The sequence below is a fragment of the Pseudorca crassidens genome, chromosome 6 (assembly GCF_039906515.1).
Source record: "Pseudorca crassidens isolate mPseCra1 chromosome 6, mPseCra1.hap1, whole genome shotgun sequence".
Taxonomy (NCBI): Eukaryota; Metazoa; Chordata; class Mammalia; order Artiodactyla; family Delphinidae; genus Pseudorca; species Pseudorca crassidens.
In genome coordinates, this window is record NC_090301.1 from 71,786,036 (window position 1) to 71,810,082 (window position 24,047).

Sequence of the window (24,047 nt, forward strand, 5' to 3'; positions counted from 1 at the left end):
TTCAAATCAACTAAGTAATCTTAAAAATGAACTTAGGGTTATGGATAAAATTGTTTCTTCCTCCCCCCAAAAATATGTTGAAGTCTTAATCCCTGGTTCCTCAGAATGTGACCTGTTTGGAAATTGGGTCCTTAAAAGAGGTAATCAAGTTAAAATGAGGTTATTAGGGTGAGCTCTAAACCGAAATGACTGGTATCCTTATTAAAATGGGGGAATTTAGACACAGAGATGTGTACAGAAAGAAGCCCATGTGAAGACATAGGAAAAAATGCCTGAGGTTACCAAAAGTTAGGAGAGAAGGATGGAACAGATCCTTCCTTAGTACCTTCAGAGGGAGCATGGCCTTGCCCACACCCTGCTTTCAGACTTTTGTAGCTCCAGAACTGAGCCAATAAATTTCTGTTGTTCTAAGTCACCCAGTTTGTGGTACTTTGTTATGGCAGCCCCAGCAAATTAATATATGACTTTTATTTTAATGCACATTTTAATGCACTACCATTTTTGATCATTAGCTGTACTTTGCAGGTTGTAAACTAGAGGCTGATTTTGCAATGCTGTAAAAATATGCTGATCGTTTAAAGAACTAGAGAAAAGAGTTTAAAGACATGTTGCAACAAGTTTATGTAGCAATGAAAGGTGTGTTTTTCAAAGTTGGTTTTAGTAATTTTTGTTCATTATGGGAAAACTAAGACTTCTTTATTGAAACATAAGTAAAATAAGATTTTAGAATTAGATTGTTTTCACTGTTATTTTTTATATTTCATTATAAAAATAAAGTACATCTATATTTGAATATATAAAATATAGTGTAATTTTAGTATTTTAATCTGTGAACTCTAAATTCTTTCATTAGATCTAACAAAAATGCTTTTTTACAAAAGAGCAGCTACTCCTATCTTTGAAGAATAGTCATTTGCCTGAAGATTGATACATATTGGCTGAACTGAATCAAAATCTTGTTCACCATGTTCAGTGTTATGTAGAGTAGTAGATTTTGTTCCCAAGGCTACCTAGACTTTTTTTTTTTTTTTTTGGCTGTGTTGGGTCTTTGTTGCTGCGTGCGGGCTTTCTCAAGTTGAGGCGAGCGGGGGCTACTCTTGCTGCGGAGCACAGGCTCTAGGCGCGTGGGCTTCAGTAGTTGTGGCACACGGGCTCAGTAGCTGTGGCTCACCAGCTCTAGAGCGCAGGCTCCGTAGTTGTGGCGCACGGGCTTAGTTGCTTCATGGCATGTGGGATCTTCCCGGACCAGGGCTTGAACCCGTGTCCCCTGCAATGGCAGGCGGATTCTTAACCACTGCGCCACCAGGGAAGCCCTACCTAGACTTTTAATGATTTTTTTTTTCTAATGAAAAGACTGTTTGAAAGGAAATTAGTAACTTTATATTGAATCCTGGCAGATACTAACTTAACCGAGTGATCAAAGTTAATATCACCAGCACCATATAGCAACATCACAGACCCCAGATATGTTGTGCTGAGGACACATTGGGTACTCTTCCCAATCATGTTTAATTAACCTCTTCTAATCATGAGAAAGCATCAGACAAACCCACGTTGAGATACATTCTACAAACTACCTGACTAGTACTCTTTAATGTATCAAGGTCATGAAAGACAAGACTGAGGAACTGTCACAAGTTGGAGAAAATTAAGGAGACACAGTAACTAAATGCAGTGTGAGATCCTAGATTGGATCTTAGCACAGGAAAATGACACTAGTGGAAAAACTAATGAGATCTGAATAAATTCTTTATTTTAGTTAATTAATCAGGGTTAACTTCTTGGCTTTGAAAATTATTTTTTATCATATAAGATGTTAACATAGGGGAAGTTGGAACTCTGTACTATTTTTGCAACTCTTGTAAGTCTAAAACAATCTCAAAGCAAATACTTAAAAATAAAATGAAAGACTTTATTTCCATACCATGCTTTTCTAATGTTAAAATGTAAAGGTTAACTACTAAAAAGTTATGAGAATAAAGGAATGAAATGAAGATTATTGGGGGGAATATTTTGTCACCATTTGCTATAGAATTCTTTCTGTTTGTTCTTTAATCAAAGTTCAAGTTTGTAGAATTTGTACATTGTGAGTTTCAGAATATTTAAACATTAATGTTTAAGAATTTTAATATATGGGCCAATAATTTGAGCATTTCTTTAATTTACAGTAATTTCACTTTGTTTATTACACTCGGTTATTACTAGTGTTAAAGTACTCTTGTAACCTATATTTGAATGTGCTACCATTTTTCATGATTAACCATACTTTGCAGGTTGTATACTAGAGGCTGATTTTGCAATGTTGTAAAATGTGCTAACAGTTTAAAGAACTAGAGATAAGAGTTAGAAGACATGCTGCAACAAGTTTGTGTAGCAGTGAAAAAGTAAAGGCATTTTTAGCACACAAAACACAGCATAGGTAGAATTCTGTCATAGTAAGCAGTCTCCTTGATTTTTTAAAAAAGATTAGATGCTTTAGGATACTTATTCCTTATAATCATTTTGTTTTAATTTGCTATTTGGGTTTTTCCTTATTGATAGGAGATTTGTCCACTGGTAGTGTAGGTTCAAGACATTAGTACAGTATTTATATTATTTTGTTCTTGTGGGAGGGAAAAACCCTTATTGTGTCGCTACGTGAAGTTCATTAATATTAATAAAGACACTTGCAGTTACCGTGCATTGCTACTGAGACACTGGCATTTTGTGTAACTGCTTTTAATCACTTACATATAGATTGGCTAGTACAATCTGAAAAGCTCTGCTAAAAAGTAGTCAGCTTACTATAACGTAAGTTGAGGATTTAGACATTACAGACATATATTTTCATTATGCAGTACACGCACATTGTTACCTGTCAGTTAAAATGGAAACTAATAAAAGTTGCATCTATAATATTGAAACTACGCTTGAATGTTAATATCTGTAAAAAAGAATAATTATGGTGTTCTAAAACTGTTTTCATTTTATGATGTAATTTATCAGTTTGCAAATGTGTTCTTTGAGCAAAATTGAAGAGTTTTAATCATAACAAGTTTTTATTTGGGAGGATCTTCTGATATTAGGTATATTAATGTAGAAAAAAGTTACTTCTCCAAAAGGAGGGCATGCTAACATCCAAATAATTTTATTTTTGTAGTCATAAATCTAATAGAGCTGGTTTGGCTTGTGTTGTCTTTTGTTTCCTATAAGAAGATATTCTGCTCTTTTGTTAATACAGAATATGCTTTGTTGTAAATGTAGTTGTAGAGTTCACTGAGTCATCTCCAGTCTGTGATCAAAAATCCCCTTGTGAACAGTGGCTTGAAGTTTCAAGACAGTTGGAGAAGGCGAAGGGCATTGTCCTGGCAATGAAACCAAAGGATGTAACCGAAACAGCACCCTCTTGCTGTATAACAAGATTAAAGCCACAATATAGATGTCATTAAATTAGCTTCTAATTACCCAAAGAGCTTTTAGTAACATTGTGAATGCTTTTTATAATTGGAACAGAGAAAAAATGTGATATATTGTTATCACTTAAAAATGACTCCTGGTTATTCTAGCTTTTTAAAGGAAGAGAGAAACAAAGAATTGAAAACTACCATTTTAGAGTTATCCACAGCAGGTATTATTATGAAGTATTATCCCTGCAACTGCTAACAGTTTGCTTTATACAGTGTTTTGTACAGAGTAAAAATGATTAAGAAATGATTCTTTCCTTTATAACCTTATACTCTAGTAATGGTATGATGAAAGATTGTGAATAATCATGAATATTCAAAGGAGGTCCAAAACATATCTGTCTGGGAGATTCAGGAATACTTCTTGGGCAATATTTTTTTGAGATGATTATGAAAGGATAGTTAAGGTTATAAAAGGCAAAAGAAGTCAAAGAGCATGTTATATAAGCATGGAGGGTCTGAAGAAGAAGAAATAATGTGACCCAAAATACAACAGTGGGAAACATTCATTAAGCACCTGTTATATTTCAGATTATGCCAGATATTGGGGATTACCGAGATGAATGAGATTCAGTTTTGCTCTCAGGGAGCTAAAATCCTAGTTTAGAATTCATGTGCATAGAAGTGATAGTTAAAATAGTGGAAGCCCATGAAATGACTGAGGAAGAAAATATAAAGAGGAAAAAAGAGACAGTTGGACAAAATCTTTAAGAATCTTACATTTAGAAAAAAGAAAACCCAGTAAAGTGGACAGTAGTATTATGGAAAAATATAGTTAAGAAGAACATCAAAATAATTCCATGACCCAGAGCTTAAGGATAAACATGGGTTTTAATAAGGAAGAGGTAATCAGCAATGCCAGATTTATAGAGACAGGTTAAAAATGAGAAGGGCAAAGATTAATGGAATCTAGTGGTTAGGAAAACTTAAGTTCCTTTACAGACAAAATGGAAGGGAGGCTTGGACTTGGCACAGCTATTAAAGATTCTGAGAAGTGAGGAGGAAGTAGACATACAAGTGTAAGAATTTTCTTTCAAGGTTAACAAGGAGAGATGCCGAGATGGGATTGAGAGGGAAGGAGATAGATAGGGTCAAGGGACTGGTAGAAGACTGAGAGAGACCAACGGTCATGCTGAGAAATAAGGAAACGGAAATGTGGAAACCATGGTTAGAGTAAAATTTAAGAATTTAAGAACTTGGAGGTGGTAGAATTTTATGTGATCAAATCCAACATGTGACCTAAATGGAATCAAGGAGAAATAAAAGGCCAAATGGTAATTAAAAAAAAAAAATTAGGACCCAGGGTTGGTGACATGTAAGGCAAAAGGAAACTAGTAAGAATCATCCTTGCAAGTTTATATGAAAATTCAGGACAACTTCTTATTCTGATGAAGCCCTTTGGAATCAGTCCCATGGATGTGCCTCTTCTGCTCTTAATGAGTAATCAATTCACTCAACAGGTATTTATTGTATATCTACTATGTACAAGACACTGTTTTAGGTATTTGGGATCTGTTACTAAGTCTTGTATGTGACAGTACCAGTTTATAATATTAAAATATTAACTAACTTGTTTTATACATTGTGGTATGAAAAACAGTCTTACACTATTTCAATTATGTTCAAACCATTGAGTTCCTTAAGACTAGGGATTATGTCTTATTCATCCTTGTATGCTAATTACTAAACGTAGCACCTGGTGCTTAATAGATATGTTCATGAAATGTGTGAATTATGGAAACTGTTGAATAAAGAACAGTAATTCTGGAAGGTTTTTACATGGAATTAGTAGCTGGCTTTTTTTTTAAAGGCAGTGGCAAAAACAATACTAAAATTATATGTAGTATTACAGAGCCTTTTAATGAGAAAGATACACTTTTGTATCACTGACTTCTATATTCTTGATATAAAGGCAAAATTTAGTAAAGATTATTAAATGTAATATGAAATTATTTCTCTTCTGTTGTATAACTTTATCCATGTAAAGCAAAGAAAATCTCTAATGTGTGTTTTTAATAATGCATGGTATCATTGTAATCATTATAATGTGGGCCTGATATTCTTTACTAAATACAGACGTGAACCTTTTCTTACCAACAAGGAATAGGCCCTATCGATTCTGTTGTCACTCGAGTACTTTCTATGCTTTAATTATCTTCAAAAGTTTTATAAGAAAGAATAAGAAAATAGAGTAAGGTAGCTTCTTCGTAATTTTGCTAGGCATAGATATAACTCTGTGAACAAGACTATATTTTTTTCCCCAGTTTGAATCTATGGTGAATAAAGCTCATATTTTGTTGAAATTTTATATTCAGCTCTTTCTAGATATCACTCTTTTTAGAGTTCAAAAAAAGAACTTTTTAAATTATCAAGTTGTGTAAGATCGATTCTTAATTATTGCTGCAAGAGTGACAACTTCATTCAGGTATTACTCATGTTTTCTGTTCATGAGACTCCAAGGTTTAAGCTCATTTATTTCTTCACAGTTAGAAAATTAATGTTTTAACTATACATCTAAGAATGCTGCTTACTAGCAACTATTTCTATCAGTTTCTGACCCTTTATAATTTTAATGTGTTCTGAATTTTTATAATAGTTTGTGTAGTTTTGAGCTTACCTCACAAAACTTTTTGTATTAAGTCACTGCTACATTAACTTCAGTGCTAATTGCAGTCTAGAATTCTGGTTACACAAAAGTACCAAATTCACAGATTTTCTGTTTAGGCTTTGATGAACAAAAACTAAGATTGGCTGACTTAGAAAATATACTCAAGTTTGTATCCTTCCCTTGTTCTCCTCCCTCAGTTTCTTTGTGAGCCTTCCTTGTAAAGGCACTTTGAGGATCTTCCCTATGAGATCTACTTATTGCTTTGTTATAGTGGGACCTCAACCCTCAATCAGAACTTTTTACCTTGTAGGCTAATGTAAGATATACTTGATACAATCTATTTAAATGTTACCACTTCAATGAAAAATATAGTGTTATTTCAGTAAAGAATATAGGGATTATATTAGTCAATGAGAGTACACTGTGACCTCTTTGATGACTTCCTCTTAGTTTTCAGCGAATAAAAAAGCAAAGAGGAGGGATTTTGTTGATAACTAAATGATAACAAAAATATACTTATTTTTAAGTTGTATTTTTTAATTTACTTTAAACATATTGTATTGAAACTATATTGTAGTGCATAGTCAGGTCTGATATAAACAGGATAATAAAGAAGCCTTATGTTTATTTTAACACAGAGCGCAATAGCTTTCATGCAGTAAATTCTTAAGATAGCCTGGAGTGTGGGTTTTTGATATTCTGTTTTCACAGTATCAAGCCAGGGAAACTTAATTATTTCCCGGAAGTAAAAGGAAGATTTCCAAGTATTAACAAATCTTCTGCCAAATCCCTACAAACTATGAAAAATAAGTTGTGTTTTTGATGGTATAACACTGCAACTTGGGGTTATGACACTTAGTACTAGATTCTCTTTAGAGTAAACGTAGAGATTGAAAAACTACACATTTGGATTGAATATCAACTTTCTATCACAATGTTTAAAAATGATTTTTATATTGATAACCACCCTCGGATGCATTTAGAAATAAATTAGTAAGTTTATTTATTAAATCTTTATGCTGTCGTATACATTGCCTTATCAGGCTAGAATATAATCCATTTTTGGTATCAACTCTCCTCACTTAAAAGATGTTCGATGGAGAACATAGCTTCAATTCTGGCACATGGAAACTAGGAACTCTTTGCCTAGAGTGTATGACAGTTTGAGTAATGAATTGGTGACAGATTCTGGATTTATTTTATTGATTTTCAACTTCGTATTAACTAGATGTTTTTATCTTCCTTCTTATGAGTAAAAAATTTTGATAAAATATTAATGTACATGTATTAGCAGAAAGTTTGCCTCACTTTGGCAGGTCAAACTTTACAATTAGTGAAAGTTTTGTACTTAAAGCGTCATTCTCAAATCTCAAAATTCAAAGTAAATAAGGTTATACCATTCGTTTTAATTATTTTTAGAGTACTTTCATGTTTCTAGAAACATTCTGCAGGGTTTGAAGAACAGAAATGCAAAAGAAAAAAGGTATAATAAAAATTTAATAGATAAACTATTATAAATTTTAACCCACTATGAACGCTGAAATCAGATAAATCTCATCTGTTTTTTCTAGTACAACTTTAAGTGTGTTTTTTTCCCTCCCAGGACATTTATTCAGAGCAGCTGGGGATCACCTGTTTAACCTGTCCACAGTGTCGAGTGCCTTCCCAGTGGTCAGCCACCCAGTCTTTGGTCTGCATTCAGCCAGCTCAGGGCATTCAGAATTTGGTGGTTTGGGGACACTTGGTACACCCACAGCCTTAGCTGCACATCCCCAACTAGCGTCTTTTCCAGGTAAACATCTGTTACAAACAGTGTTCAAGGAAAGGAGGAAAGCTTGAAAATGTTCAAGCAGTAGTTTGATAATTAACTTGAACAAAAAGAATAGTATTATGCCTGGTATATTAAAGCTCTTGTGCAAGAATTAACTCAGTCCTTTTTATCCTGTGCAAAAAAATAAAACACTCTGTGTGCTAGGTGGCAGCACAACTGACTAGGTATTCAAGTGTTAAGCTAGAAAAATAGGCATCTGCCACAAAAGTGAGTAATTAGGCCAGGTTTTTCTCATGCTTTTTATTGAAGTAGAAAAGTATATGTATGGGAAGTATAGAGTTTGATTAATTATTCTCAGCTTTATTTGATTTTTTTAAAAAATATTTAACTTACAGTGGAAAACTGCAGTCCAGTTCTTATAATGAATACACTTTTATTTTGAGTTCTCATTTCTCTGCATTTATAAGTAAGATGAGCTTGGCTCTTAAATTTCTATTTTTTTCATATTTCATTAAAACAACCATAGATTTGCACCACTTGTGTGGCAGGAAGACCAGAATTATCCCAAATTCTAAAGATTATGAGGATTCAGGAGTTCAGTAAGACACCAATTAAAGCTTAATTTAGACAAACATGCTGTAATTTCTCTTGTTATATTATTTTGAAAGTCTAAACTTTAATGTGTTTCCTGATTAACTTTACCTTAATAAATTTTAGTTAAGGATGCATGATTTACTGTTATAGAAAGTAGTTTAAAAATTAGAGCATAATTCAGAGACAAATAGATCTGAATTTAAATCTGGCTTTGTTACGTTTTAGCTGTGTGACCTTGATTGAACAAGTAATCCGACCTCTCAGCCTCAGTTTTCTCATCTGAAAAATGAGAATAACAATAATAATAATAATGATAGTATCTGCCTCTTAGGGTTCTTGTGAAGATTAAAGGCAATAAGCCATGTTTAGTGCTGAATGCAGTGTTTAGCACACCTAATTAGTATGTAATTGGTAACCATCATTGTTTTTATTCTTGTCGAGTGTTTCTTTAAAAGGAAACAAGTATCTTGTTTGAATTATATATGTAGAATGGAAAGTTGGCTAAGTATATATTTCAAGTACTATTTCTTGAGTCATATTATTTCTTTAATTCAGAGAGGAGATAGTAATGTGGCTAGAAAGTTAAAACAAAGTCTTAAACTAAGTCTTGACATTTGCTTTAAAAATACTAATAGGAATTTATTTCAGTCAGTTTTGAGCATGGTTGCTTAGCAAGATGAGTATTCAATAGGTATTTGCTGAAATATAGTATTGCTGAATAAAAAATTAAAATAGATAATAGTAATATAGATAGTTGCTAGTATCTTAAATTTTTAAAATTGTTTTATCATAGTTTATTATATTTGATATAGTTTGATATATAAAGTATTAATTACTTTTGAGCATTTCTAAACCACAATGTAATTATTGTATAATTAAAATCAATTATCTTTTGCACTGAAAACATGGTTAACAGGTGTAAAGAGTTACTCATCTCAACTTCAATAATGTTGATACTTCCACTGTATAGAAAAAAATTCTGATAACTTCCCTAGCCTACATAAACTATTCACTCATTCATTTCTTATACAAAGTTCTTTGAGCATCTACTGTGTTCTGTGCAGTAGGCCAAGCACTGAGGAATATACTAACATAGTATATGTTATGTTGCTTATAGTTTTTAGGAGATAGATAAACAGACAATTACAAGACAGAGTCTTTAGTGGTAAAAGTATGCCTGTATAAGCATACTTTTTGCCAAGTGAACAGAGACTATACCTTGTTTTAGAGGCCTCATTTGTTTAAGTTGTACGTTTTGTATAACTTAAATTTACATTTTCTATGATTAGTTTTATTCAGAAGGGTAACCAAAATGCCAAAAATTTTAAATCACCTACTAAATAGATGAAGACACACAGGAAGAAATTACTAGGAATTTTAAATGAGAAATAGTTTATTTTTAAATATTATCCACTTCTAAATGTGTCTACATTTCAGATGACTAAATCAACACATGCAAATTACTTAATGGATATTAGTATAGTAAAGTTTTTTATATTGAAATAGTATTTCACGGTAAGTTCTTTTAAAACATTTACAGTTTTTAATCATTATATTTTTATATTACCGTGAATTTTCATGAAGTATCTGACTATCAAGTTTGAAAGATTTTTAAATTCTCCTGTCTTCTATGTTCAAATTGAGATTCAGTATATCCTCTGAAATATTAGAATCTTTCAGTTGAATATGATTAATGTTTTTACCATGCAGTTACTGCCCTTGAATACATTTAGAAATTCATCATGTGCTGGTTTATGTGATTCTTATTTTGTATATTTCATTTTATCAACAAGCTAGTTTGTGAGTGACTAAATTTTGTTTTTTTATTTTCTTAAATTTGGAAGAGAAATAAGCTCATCACTTGTCAAAAATTCTGTTATTTCCCATGAATTATTAGACATTTATGAAGCTTGTGATCAGAAGCGCTATCTTTTTCATCTTTTTATTTAATTGATCTTATTTACTTGTATTTTTCCTCATGGTGTCACCTTATTTATAATGTACACATTTTCCAGTTGTGTTTTTTTCTAATCCCTATTGTGTGCTTATTTACCATTGACATTCTAAGTACATTTTTATGTTGTTTCTGAGTTTGATTATGTCTAAAATATTTGAGTCTTATTACCCTTTGACTGCCTTACCGATTTGTGGGTTGTTTACAAAGTCTGAACGTTCAACTGTAATGCTTTAATTATAGACTCTATTTTAAATAATATGAATATTTCAGGAAACTGAAGTTTCCTTTTTTATCAGCTATGTAGGACCTAGTTTTCAAACCTATAAATAACAACAGATTCCAGCTGTGCTAATACAAGCCCCAAATACATAGTTTTTCTTCCTATCTACATACAGTTCTTTCATCTAAACAGTAGATAAATGATTTATGGTTTTGTATAGTTATTCTTGGTTCAGTTCCCATCATTCAGCCACTGCTGAATATACATTGGTGTCATTTCACTAGCAGTGCCTTCCTGCAGTGCAGAAGAATAGCTTTTGCAGTTTTCTGCTTATACTGTTTTTTAGACCTTTCAGAATGTCAGTTACCATGAACATTTCACTTTTTATTAAGCTAAACTTTTGTCTTTAGCTAATGAAGGTGCACATCACTTAACATCCTATTTTTAATAAAGAGATATTCCTAGAAAAGCTTTAAAGATCATATAATACAGTACACTGACAATATTGAATTTTTCCCATACTATATTATTGGGGGTTTTCCTCTAATTTTTTCGTGGTTATCAAGTCAATGAAAAGTAACCTATATCTCTTGGAAGATTAGCCTGAAAGGTAATAACTGATTTGGTAATCTAGCTGGTTAGCCAATTGGAAAATATTCTTTCCGAGATTTTACATGGGGCAATACAAGACTGTCCATTGGGTTATTTCAAATTTCTTCTTAATCTTCACCCTTCCCTAAATAATGTATTCTATAAAATTTATCTTCTCTCCTTTTCTAAAAGTTTTAACTAAAAGCCACTGTTTGAATATCTAAATTGCATTTGATGATTTTCTACCATTTAGTCATTTTACATTGATAAAACATTGTTATCTGTAATTTATGAGAGGAAGTATAAATAAAATTCAGGCTTTCTTCATTAACTTTAAGGGGAGAAACTATAAATCTTTTATATTTTAATGTGACTTAACTTGTTTTAAAAATCTTCTTTGAAGCACTTTTCATTGCTTAGACACCACCCCCCCAAAATAAAAAGGCTTACTGATTTTGCTATCTCTATTGTTTTGAGTATAGGATGTTTTCTTCCAAAAATGCATTTGAGATATGCTGGATTACAGTGGTCTTTGTATTATTATTTAAACCACCTGATTTATCAAAGCCAGCTTTATATTGTATGTAATTTAAGGAAATTCTTAACATAGGTTGTAGATGGTAACCTTAAATTCTAAGGTTTTAAAGTAGATTAAAATAGTCTTAAATATTGTTTCTTTACTAATTTAGAAAAATTATGATGTAAGTCATCAAAGAGTCACAGTTCTTTAATATACCAAGTTTCCCATTTTATTTTTAAAACCATAGACTACTTTTGTTCTTCATAAATTTGAACTCAAGGAAGCTGCTAAGTGAAGATCCTTGGATACTGTCTTAATGAGCAGAATAATGAGTGTATAACTTCTAATCAGCTGTCTTATAATTAGAAAGATGATCAGAACTATGTGTAATTCAGCAATTCTGTTCCAAGATGAAATTTGAATTTTTTTTTCAGGAATAAAATATAAAAAGCACTGTTAAATTAGCTAGAAAGTTAATTCAAATATTTTTGCTTGTTTGATGTTTGACTTTGAGGTGCAGAATGGTGGCGAACAACAGATGTTCATACGCGTGCAGGGGCAACCTTCTTTCCACCATTACTGGGAATTCCACCACTGTTTGCTCCTCCAGCCCAGAATCATGATTCTTCTTCATTCCATTCGAGGGCTTCGGGAAAAAGTAATCGAAATGGTCCTGAAAAAGGTATCCATGTTAACTTTAAGTGAAGTACTACAAATCCTCCATTTCAATACCTATTTTTAATAGGGTTCACATTTAGTAACAATTATGGGGCATTGTGCTAGACACTTTCACATTGTCTTGCTTAATCCTTATAATAACTCTTTGAGATTGGAAGCATTGTCATTTTGCAGCTAAGGTTAAATAAGTTATTCAAGGAAGCACTGTTTACATGTTGACATTGCATAGCAGAATTTAACCCAGGTTTTCTAACTCCAGACTCCACTGCTTTTTCCTCTGTATCTCATTACCTCCTTCACGTTCACTCAATAAAATATATTACTTTTTCTGTAATTAAGCATTAAATTAATTAAAACTAATATGTTAGTATGCCTTTTTCTTTTAAATTGTCATTAATATTTCATAGTTGATAACTGTTGTTAGAATACATTTGCAAATTATAATAGCATTTTAGATGTTTTTTATTACCTTTCTTTTCACTTAAGTAAGTGTTTGGGGAGTTTGCTCCGAAAGGGGGAATACTCGCATTTAATTATCTTTCTAAAAATTTTTTAATTGAAGTGAAATTCACATAAATGTAAAATTAACCAATTTAAACTGAACAATTCAGCGACATGTAATGCATTCATAGTGTTGTACAACAACCACCTCTATCTAGTTTCAAAACATTTTCATCACCCCGAAAGGAAACTTCATCCCCGTTAACCAGTTTCTCTCTATTATTCCCTCTCCCAGTCCCTGGCAACCACTAGCTTGCACTCTATCTCTATAGATTTACCTGTTGTGAATATCTCATATAGATGGAATCATAATTTGTGTCTGACTTCTTTCACTTAGCTTAATGTTTTCAAGAGTCATCCACATTGTGGCATATGTCATTACTTCATTCCTTTTTATGGCTGAATAACATTCTCTTGCATAAATATATTTATTTTTACTTTCAAGGTGTAAATGGGTCAATAAATGGAAACAATACGTCGTCTGTATCTAGTATCAACACATCTGTACTATCCACTACTGCTTCAAGTTCTGTGGGACAAACTAAAAGTATAAGCTCAGGTGGAGGAAATCGAAAGTGTAGTCAGGAACCAAACAAAACCCAGCCTTTGGATGCTAGAGCTGACAAAATCAAAGATAAGGTAAGTTGTTCTTTGAGGCACAAATATAACAGATCGATATAAGTATTCTAAAGATCAAACCACCTGAATCTATGGAATAACTTTTTATGAATTATCAACTCCTATTTTTATAGATATTCATTTTTGCGGGGTGGTTTTAGTATTATGCATCTAAAAAATTAAAACTGTCAGCACCAGTATAAATAATACAAATAGTAGTCATAGATAAGATTTATTGAGAACTTAACACAGGCCAGTTCTGCTGTAATTGCTTTGCATATAGTATCTATTTCAATCCTCCTTATACCCCTACTGAGGTAGGTACTATTATTATAAACTGGGAAAAAGAGCCCCCAAATAGTTGGCCATTAAGTGGTCAGGATTCAAAGTCAGGCAGGTTGACTCCAGAGCCCATGCTTTAGGAAAACAAAAACAAAAAAACTTTCATTATGGAAAATTTCAAATATACACAGAAGACAGAATAGCATAATAATCCTGTGTATCCATTATTCAGTTTCAACAGTTACCATCTCATGGCCAATTATATTTCATCATAACCCCAGCTGAATTCTCCTTTTCTCCTTTGCCAGTTGGCACTATGTTAGACCTTGTCATTAGAGGGTCCTAGAGACACACTGGAAGAGGAAAATGCTTCTGTTCCTGGTTCAAGTGTTTTCTTCTTGGTCTTATGCTGTGGCTGCCAGTGGGTGGCTTCCTCACCAGCTGGCGGCTACTCTGCCAGTTGTGTTCAGGAGACCCAGTACTGTATACTGTCTAGTGAGTGTCACTGACATCCCAGCAGGCAGCTTATTAGTGAGTTTTTCTGGGATGCCAGTGGTTGGCTTTCTAGCTAACTTTACTGTCACCCCTGATAGCAGATTCCCAGCAAGTTTTTCTGGCACTCCAGCAGGTGGTGTCTCCTGTGTACCAGCCTTGATCTGTGATACCTCAGTGAGCTTCTCTGCCATCCAGTGGGCAACAGCCACATCCTTTCCAACAAAGTCTGAAGTTCAGCCTTGGGTGAATGAGGGGTTGGAGAAGAAAGACCCTCTTCCGAGTTTATTTTAGTACTCTACCTCAGCCATACAGGAAGTGGCTCTTCCCTACATCGGCTATTCCGGTATTCTTCACAGGTCTCTTTCCCTCTTAGTAGTTCATGTTCTGTTACTAGTTGTTGCTTCCTTATGATAAAATTTCGCTGTTCAAACTGATCGTGTGGTTTCTGCCTCCTGACTAGACCTTGTCTGCCGTAGAAGCAGTATCAGGAGTAGGGTGGGTGTGCAGATTGCACACGGTAAATTCACTCCAATATTCTGGTCACTCTGAGCCTTTGGATTTCCTCTTCCACGTCATGCCAGGGAAGCTGTGACATTTCAACTTTACTAAGTATAGTTCACCACTGTGTCCAGATTTCATTCATCCAACCAAGTAAGCTGAGATACCTCCAGCTACAGGAACTACCACATTATATCCAGAATTTCTAGTAAGTGCATCTGTATCGGTGAATTTGGTCTGCTCCCATTGGGAATTTCTTCTTGAGAGAGAAGTCTTGGTTTATTCTGAGTTAAAGCCTTCGCATCAACTGCAAACATTTCGGAAACAAAGATAATAACTAGAGCAATGTCTTTTCGTCTAGATTTTATAAAAACCACTTTCAGGGCCTGATTTTTCTGGGGGAAGAGAGTCAAAAGTTTGTGATACTGTAATACCACTTTCTCCATGACCTCAGCTATAATAATAAGGGAATTGAAAAGCTTGTGACACACCACAGCAAGAGCAAGGTATGAGTAGTCACTGATTTCAGATAGCGCTGATTTGAACTTTAAATCTGAACAACATGCCTCCCAGGCTCCAATTTTTAACCCCAAGGAACTATTTTATCAAATTTTTCTTTGTCCTTTCTCAAGACAGCATTGAGCTCCATATATTTTCCAGGATCAGCTAAACAAATAAAGGTTTCTTCCCTTTTGCCCAGCATATTTTATAGAAATACTTCCTCTAGATCTTTCAGTTCCCTCTCAACAGAAGATAAATGTTTTCTAGCACATAGCAAGACATATGAGGGTCTGGGGGAAGGTCATCTGGTGAAGCCTCAAAGCCTAATGATAGCCATCACAAAAATTCGACAGGACTCTATTTAGGCCCCAAGACAAACATTTACTTTCCTCTTCAAGCCACCCCACTGAGCACTTGAGCAAATGTGATAAAAGACTCTTGGTTGTTTCCTTCCAGGGACACAGGTTTTAGGGTCATACTCTCCACCTGTTCCTCTTCAACTGCTCTTTACTCTTTTCCCTTATGATTTGTTTCAAGGGCATTCACATTAGTACGAGCTCCAAAGGCCTGTCTCTGTACTGCTTCTAGCTTCTCTGCACACCAGATGCTGTCTGAAAACACCACCCATTCCTTGCTCCCATGGTACTTTGAAGCAGGTCGTAGACATAGTATCATGGAATATATTTATATCTATATGTATTTCTAAAAGTTAAGTGTCCATGTTTTTAAACTTTACACTATCCTACCTCTTAGAAGTAGTGCTAAATCTAGTAACAAGGTACAAGGCAAGACTTTGGAGGAATAGATTTGAAACAGATCGTGTCCTTAGTTCTAGTAAGGAATCAGTATTGACATTCCTAAACAAAATTGGTGCTGTTAAAGTAGAAAATATTTCCAGGAGCAGGTATTAAAAACTTGCAGAGGTACCTCTTTAACGATATAAAGAAATTCCAGGTACCATAGGGGTGTTGATTTACATCTACATAGAAGTAACACTAGAGAGAGATTGACTATCAATGTGAGGGATACTAGAACTTAAGATTTCAGAAGCGTATCTTTGGATAATACATGGTCTGGAATGAATTTGCGTTAGTAGGTTGTTAAATGAAGATGAAGGGAGTTGAAACTGAAGAAGAAAATCCGATACTTTTATTACCCAATGTTTTTCAGTTTTAAAAACTTAAAAAAAAAATTGCTTCATCAGCCCTTTTCATGTGTAGTTTGAAAAATGTTCTTCAGCTGATTTTGATAATCCCCCCTGGGAGGCAGGGTTACTTATCTCAGTAGTACTCATTGAAAATCATTGATTAAGTCCAGTTCCCTCTCATAGTCTACATGTATATTTAGAATAAGTATTTTAAATTAAACAATTAAAGTAAGTCAACACAAACTAAAATATACTAACATACAGCCTGTTGAGAAAAAAAATAAGACAATTCAAGGTTAAGTTCCACTCCTGCTGCCATACAAATTCTTGTTACCACAGCAGCTGTAACAGTCTTTTAAAAACATAAGTGATTTTTTATCATTTTAAAACATCCTGTGTTATCACTCTGTCTAATAGTTTCCTATCCCACTAAGAATAAAATCCTTGCCATGGCCCATAAGACCATGTGTGGTCTCACCCCTGCCAGTCCATCCAGCCTTATTTCCTACTGTTCTCTCCCAGGTTTCTGTGCTGTAGCAGGTCTAGCTGCCTTTTCCATTCTTTGAACATGTCAAACTTGTTTCCAGCTCGTGGCTTTTGCCTTTGCTGTTTCCCCTGTCTTGAAAGGCCCTTTTATCTTTCTATGACTGGCTCTTGCTCTCCATTTAGGTCTCAGCTCAGAAGAGTCTTACCTGACAACTACATCTAAATGTCCATCCAGCACACACTGTCTACTCAATTATCCTGTTTTAGTCATGGTATTTATCACTGAAAAACCCTTATTTATATTGTTTGTTGATGCTCTTCTCCCTGTTCCCATGAGAGCAGAGTTGCTGTCTGTTTATCACACCCTTGTATCCCCAGAGACTAGAGCAACTGTGTCTGGTACATAATAGCCTTGAATATGTATTTGTTTTGCTATTGAATGTAAGAAATATACAGTGAAATGAAAGTTCAAGGAGAGGGTTCTGAAAAGCTTTCCCAGGTTGGTTGGGGGATGGAGTTTATTATTAATAAACTCTCCTTTGATCATTTTTTTATGAACCTAAGAAGACTCATTTTTAAAATGTATAAATGACAGAAAAAAGACAGACTACCTAATTGTGAGCAGGCAAAAGGACCACCCTCACCCCCCACACATGTTAATAGGGACCAAGGAGATGGAATTGGTGATATTGAAATTCATTTTTCTCTAATACTTGGACATGTCTACTCATGTCTACTTTTTTTTTTAACATGGGTACTAAATTTGTTACCTTATAAAACACAAACCCTTTGCACACTGTCAGAGTATGCTCTGCAAAGACCACCTGCACCAGAATCACATTAAGGGCTTGTTTCATACAGATCCCTGTGCCTGTTTGGAATTGGGACCCAGGAATCTGCTGGTTGCAGCAACTTCTGTGCTGAATATTATGCTCCCTAAAGCTTTAGAACCCGCATCTCTAGACCCACTCTTGGGGAGTATAGGACGCATCTGTCATGCTGCCTTTAAATTAAAACTACACAGATTACTTGGACATTGAAATAGGAGTTTTATTTTTTTCTGCCAAATCACGGTAGCTCCCTCATTCCCTTCCTTACTTAGCCTCTACTAAATCCAAAAGTGATAACTTTGGATTTGACTTTCATAGTCAAATGAAATGACTTTCATAGTCTTGCTATACATGCTTAGAAAACTCAACAGCAGATTTTGGTTGCAAAGAAGGAGCGGTTTCTCTGCCAAATAAATGATAGGCTTAATGTTATTATGTTACTATTGTTTCCCTTTAATCTCTACTTTGGTCTTTCTCATCCTTTGATTTCCTTTATTCCAATTCACTTTCTGCTTTACTGTGAGGGAAGAAGGTAGCTCAGGGAATGATGGAAATATTAGCTTATTGAAGGGTGTGTCTGTGGAGGAAGCATTACAGTTGCTAGTTTGGAGCAGTTAACACAGTACCATGGCAAACAGAATATAACAGGAGTGACTCTCCTCACTCATGTATTTTATATGATTTAAATCAAATTTTAGAAGACACAAAGGAAAGAGTGTAGGTTTGCAATCTGTAACTACGGCTTCAACCTGGCATCCTGTTGTAGAGGTGTATTACTGTCTTTTATTCTCCAAACCCAGTAGTTATGAAAGGCTGTATTTCTATTAAGGCCATAACTTTTCTAATTTGCTGCTTTTGTAATTTATTGCTGATTTTTCTGTATCTTGTTCTCTATTTTATCTACCAGCAAACACTATAGAAATGTTCCTAAGTAACTTTGGATTGTACTCAATCTTGTTGCTCTGTCGTTTTGACATTCCTCCTTTATAGTCTTCCTATTGGCAGAATTTTAACTTTTTCATTGTTATATAGTTATTAGTTATAATTCATCTCATTATTTTTCATCTTTTTATCCACTACCATTGTCTGTCCTTTAAACACACAACTTTCCTTTTATGTGACCAAATGTCCCTTTCCAGCTTTGGATTTTCATTGTCCTATAGGATTTTAAATGTTCCAGAAATTAATCTCCTTCTTTATATTTTTCTATCTTTTTGATTCAGAAATATTAAAAAACTTAAATTCCTTGACCCTAATTAAAGCAGCCCCTTAAGCCTTTTTCTACCTATTTTATCTTCTCTCCAGTACTTTTTACTATATGGGATTATTTGTTTTGAAATTACTCTCTGTCTAGTCCACCACCACCACCACTAGAATGTAAGTTTCTTGAAGGCAGAGGCTCATCTTAGACTTCACTGGAGTCCAGCACCTAAAAAGGTGTGTTTGGCTACTGACTCACTATTTGCACAAAGAAAGAAGACTAAAAGCTAAATGTAGAACATCAGTGTATGTAACCCTATCATAAATTGCTCTTTTTAATCTGTCCTACATTTTGAAGCATGGCAGTCATATGAGTGTGTATATATGTATACATATGTACATATATACACACTATATTGATGTTTTCAATATTCTATACAGAATACTGTATAGCATATTGACAGAGTTTATACTTTTTACTGGAGAATTCCTGTCAGATAAGTTAATTTGATCAGTTGGTTGAATAAATACCCTTAAAACATGTGACTTTTTACATTTTTCTAAAATGACATTTTAGAAAAATGTTTTGAGATTGAAAATATCATTAAAAAATTAAAAGAGCATACCTCTTACTGAAACTTGAATTTTCTCCAAAAATAGAAGTCTTTTTAAAAATCTTGTCTTTATCCAGAAACCAAGGAAGAAAGCTATGGAAAGTTCTAGCAACAGTGATAGTGATTCAGGCACATCATCAGACACATCAAGTGAAGGCATTAGTAGTAGTGATTCAGATGATCTAGAGGAAGATGAAGAAGAAGAAGATCAAAGTATTGAAGAAAGTGAAGATGATGATTCTGATTCAGAGAGTGAAGCACAACATAAAAGTAACAACCAGGTAGGTACAAATCATTTCATAGGCAATATCTACACATTATTCAAATTTAGGAATTAACTGTCTTATCTTAACTCTCAAAGTCTATAAAGTTTAAAGTTAATCATTGCCTTTAGTTCTTCCTTTTGCATAAGAAAAAAAAGGAGGTGGTGAAGCATTTTTAAAGGAACATTTTGTGTATTTTTTAGTGAGTTTTATATATCTATTGTAAGTCATTAGGAACACTTTTTTAAGTACCCTTTTTTTCCTCCATGTTTTACTCCTTGATGCTCTTTGTTTTAATAGACGTTAAGAAGTTGCCTTTTAATTTGTATTTACAGGTGCTATTACATGGTGTTTCAGACCCAAAAGCAGAAGGACAGAAAGCAACTGAAAAAGCCCAGGAAAAAAGAATACACCAGCCATTACCTCTTGTGTCTGAGTCCCAGACTCACTCATCATTCCAATCCCAGCAGAAGCAGCCTCAGGTTTTGTCACAGCAGCTTCCATTTATTTTCCAAAGCTCTCAGGCAAAGGAGGAATCTGTGAACAAACACACAAGTGTAATACAGTCTACGGGATTGGTGTCCAATGTGAAACCTTTATCTTTGGTAAATCAAGCCAAAAAGGAAATTTACATGAAACTCATAGTTCCTTCTCCTGATGTACTTAAAGCAGGGAATAAAAATACCTCTGAAGAATCTAGTCCTTTGACCAGTGAATTGCGTTCCAAACGGGTGAGTTAAAAATTATTTATAGAAGAATTTTACTATTATAAAAACAGCTTTTATATAGTCTTATACAAGTTTAAACTGAATTCTACTCTTATTGTTATACTTTCTTAGTCACCAGGAATAGAATATGCACATCAGAAAACTAAATTTCTCTGATTTTATATTTACATACACATCTGTTGAATGTATTTTTGGAAACACAGTCTTGTCATTTTTCCCCAGGTTTAATGATTTAGCAGTAAGGGGAGAAATATGTTTGTATTGGACATACTTTACAATTACTTTTGTTTAAAATCAATGTCCTTTTTTTTCTAATATTAGTATATTCTTTTTTAAAGAAATGAACTCTTGAGTCATTTACCTCTGTAGTCCTATAATTTGTCAATTTTAAGTATAAAAATCCTTTATAAAGAATGCTTTTCCTTTACCATTCTTAATTAATTATACAAAATACAAAATATTTTTCGTAACGTTACTTCTATAAACACCAGAACCACTCTCATCAGAGAATTTTTTTCATCTTTATTTTCTTGCTGTTAGTTTTATATTATAATATTATATAGTCTACAGTCATATGTCCAGAAGAATTCTAGTAATTAAATAACCAGTGCTTTTTATTCTAGAACTCACCCAGACTAGAGAAAAAATATTATTTTTGAACACAGTCTCCTGTCTTTTGGTTATACAAATTATCAGTAGGCATCCTAATCATTGGAAAAGACCTGTAGAGCACTTAACTGTTTTGCCAGCCATTCATTGTTTTAAGTGCTGAACATGCATTTACTCATTGGATACTAACATCTGTAAGTGCCACTAATAATATTATGTCCATTTTCAGATGATCAAATTGAGATTCATAAGACTTACATAACTCTCCCAAGATCACACTGCTAGTTGGTGATGGAGCTAGAATTCAAACCTAGGCAGTGTGGTACTAGAATCCTTGTTCTTAATCACTGTGGTATGCTGCCTTTCTTTCTCAAAAAAGTTGCAATGTCCTTGTCCACTGACTTTTATTTTACAGTGAAGAATTTCAGAACAAGTTCAAAGAAAAATGACTTGAGCAAATCAGGCTCTTTTGAGAATCTAAATGAGTAGTTCTCAAGACTAAGTGTACATTAGAATCACCTGGGAAACTTTAAAAATGAACTAACCACCTTAGAACAATTTAAAATCAGGATCTCTTGTGTTGAGACTGAGGTATTACATGTCTAAAAAGCCTCCCAAGTGACTCAAATGTGCAACCAAATTTGAGAATCACTGATCTAAATGGAATGACCAGTGGTATCATAGTATCACACATATGAGAACTTGTAATGCATGGGTCAATCATAAGGAGTTATTGGCATCACATTATTGACTCTCCTTGAGAAATTAAGCAAATTAAAAATCACACTGGGTTATTTTAATTTTTCATTAATATATATTCCACTTTAAGACGAATGTATAGAGCCACATCGAGTTACTTGCATTATGAAAGTTTTCTTAATTTTTTCAGAGTTTCTTAAATTCTTATTTAAAGATTTTCATATGACTGCCTATTAGAAAGTCATTTGTTAAACACTTGCTTATTTAAATGTAGCCAAGCTAGGCTTTCTACACATAGGATCTTATGTAATCCTTACAAAATTGTGTCAGGTAAAGGAACTAAGGCTCAGAGAGGTTAAGTCACTTTTCAACATCATATAACAAGTTAAGAGCAGACAGGTTTTAAACCAAGATCATTCTGATTTCAAAGCCCATGATTAAGATGAAATAATTTGGTGTTTCTGAAATGATAATGGTTGTTAATGGGAAATATTTTATGTGAATGGGCATTCACAGTAGACTCAACTCTCAATGACTTTATCTACTTTTTATTGGTATCTACTATTGAGTTAAAGGGTATTTTTAGAAATATTTCTCTTATATCAGTTCTCTTTCTTTATGTGACAGTCTAACATAGAATTTTGCTTGATTTCTTATGATAGTCTCAATTGTTTCATGCTTCCTGCTATGTATCTGGCTCCCACACTAGTCTTATGATTTTCTTCAGTGTTATTTAATCATTGGATCCTTTCATACCCTTATACTGTAGACATTTAATTTAAATCAATATACATTAATCATATATAAAGACCAGGAGTGAAAAGTCTTTATCAAGTTTTGCCTAGTGGATTTTTTATGGCCTTACAGAGACTCAGGTAAGAACTAGGGGAGCAAGAGCTTGGTGGTAGGACAAAGCTTCGAACCTCTCTCTTCTCATACTCCTGTCACCCAAGGGGATATCTTAAAGTAGCAGGACACTTGCTGCTATACAGGTCTCTTTTTTCTCCCCTCCTACTTTATGTACACCCCTAATATCAAAAAAGATAGCATGTTTGCTGTAAAAGAGTTACTGATACTAGTCTTGGGATAAAATACAGTGATTGTTGGTTATTTTCGAAAACCTTCAGATGTCAGCATATGAGGAGTGATTCTTCAGAGTTATAGAGTGAGAAACAATTTCAAAAAATTAAAATATAAAATTTAAAACTAAAGGGAAAGTTTTAATTTTCATTACTCTTTTGATCCTGTGTATTTGGAAGGAATATTTACTACCTATTAAAAAAAGAATACAAAATGATTATGTGACAAAATTTTGTTCTAAGAAATGAAAATACACTAAATTTTTCTGCTGAAAATTTAAATCAGCATATGTATAAAATATGAAGTATAAGTACATTATATGTATACTCACATAATATAACATAAAATATTTATGTTTCATATAAATATTAAGTAAAATTATATTAAAGTATCTTATGTAAAAATTTTGCCATAAAATTCTTTTAAAAAGGTAAACACAATTATGTCGTATAATATTCCATATTTTATGCACTGAATAAATACCAATTAAGCAGTTTCTCTTTGTGAGGCATTGCTTTATGTATCAATACAAATATAATGTGACAGTCTTTGTTTACAAAGTACTAACTTAACTTTCTAAACAAATACAGTGAGGATAAGTTAAATAAGATAGAGAAGTTTATATGGGAATTTCTTACTGCTTATTAGTACTGGTGCTTTAAAATATTTAATAAGTCATTCTATATGGCATTCCATCTGCATTTATACTTGTGAAATAACCCACCACAAGGCTTTGCTGACTTGAGTGTTAACAGCCCAGGTCCAATGCTGACAGTACTGCTGATTTTAACTTCAAGGCAACCATTTTCATTACAGAATTTTACCTTTCAAAATTCAACTCTATTTCTATTAACTTGATATTTTAATCATCCTATTTCGGTTTGGTTTTTTATATTTTAATTATACAAATTTAATGAAATTCATATGATGTTATTCTTTTCATGAAGATTCTGATAGCCAAATAATTTTTTGTTTCTTATTTACATATGTAAATTTTATGGCTTAATGGTTTACAAAATAATTTTTCCCAAGGAAGGTATAATTTTTCTAAATTATTTTCTAAACTCTTTCCAATGTTAATGTGCTGAAGGCACCCAAAAGTATATCCCACAGA

At 33.4% G+C, this 24,047-nt stretch overlaps 1 protein-coding gene across 28 annotated transcripts in view; it reads left to right on the plus strand.

Moving 5' to 3' along the window:
- Window positions 1–24,047, plus strand: part of BAZ2B (bromodomain adjacent to zinc finger domain 2B) — a 385,223-nt gene that overhangs the window by 261,886 nt on the left and 99,290 nt on the right. For 21 of the 28 annotated variants that reach the window (XM_067741804.1, XM_067741805.1, XM_067741777.1 and 18 more), the window contains 5 exons: window positions 7,655–7,843; window positions 12,219–12,386; window positions 13,329–13,522; window positions 19,632–19,835; window positions 20,153–20,548. In XM_067741804.1, the coding sequence (XP_067597905.1) occupies window positions 7,655–7,843; window positions 12,219–12,386; window positions 13,329–13,522; window positions 19,632–19,835; window positions 20,153–20,548 (1,151 nt within the window). The remainder of the gene's footprint in view (window positions 1–7,654; window positions 7,844–12,218; window positions 12,387–13,328; window positions 13,523–19,631; window positions 19,836–20,152; window positions 20,549–24,047) is intronic. The other 7 variants (XM_067741789.1, XM_067741793.1, XM_067741798.1 and 4 more) reach the window with 3 other exon arrangements.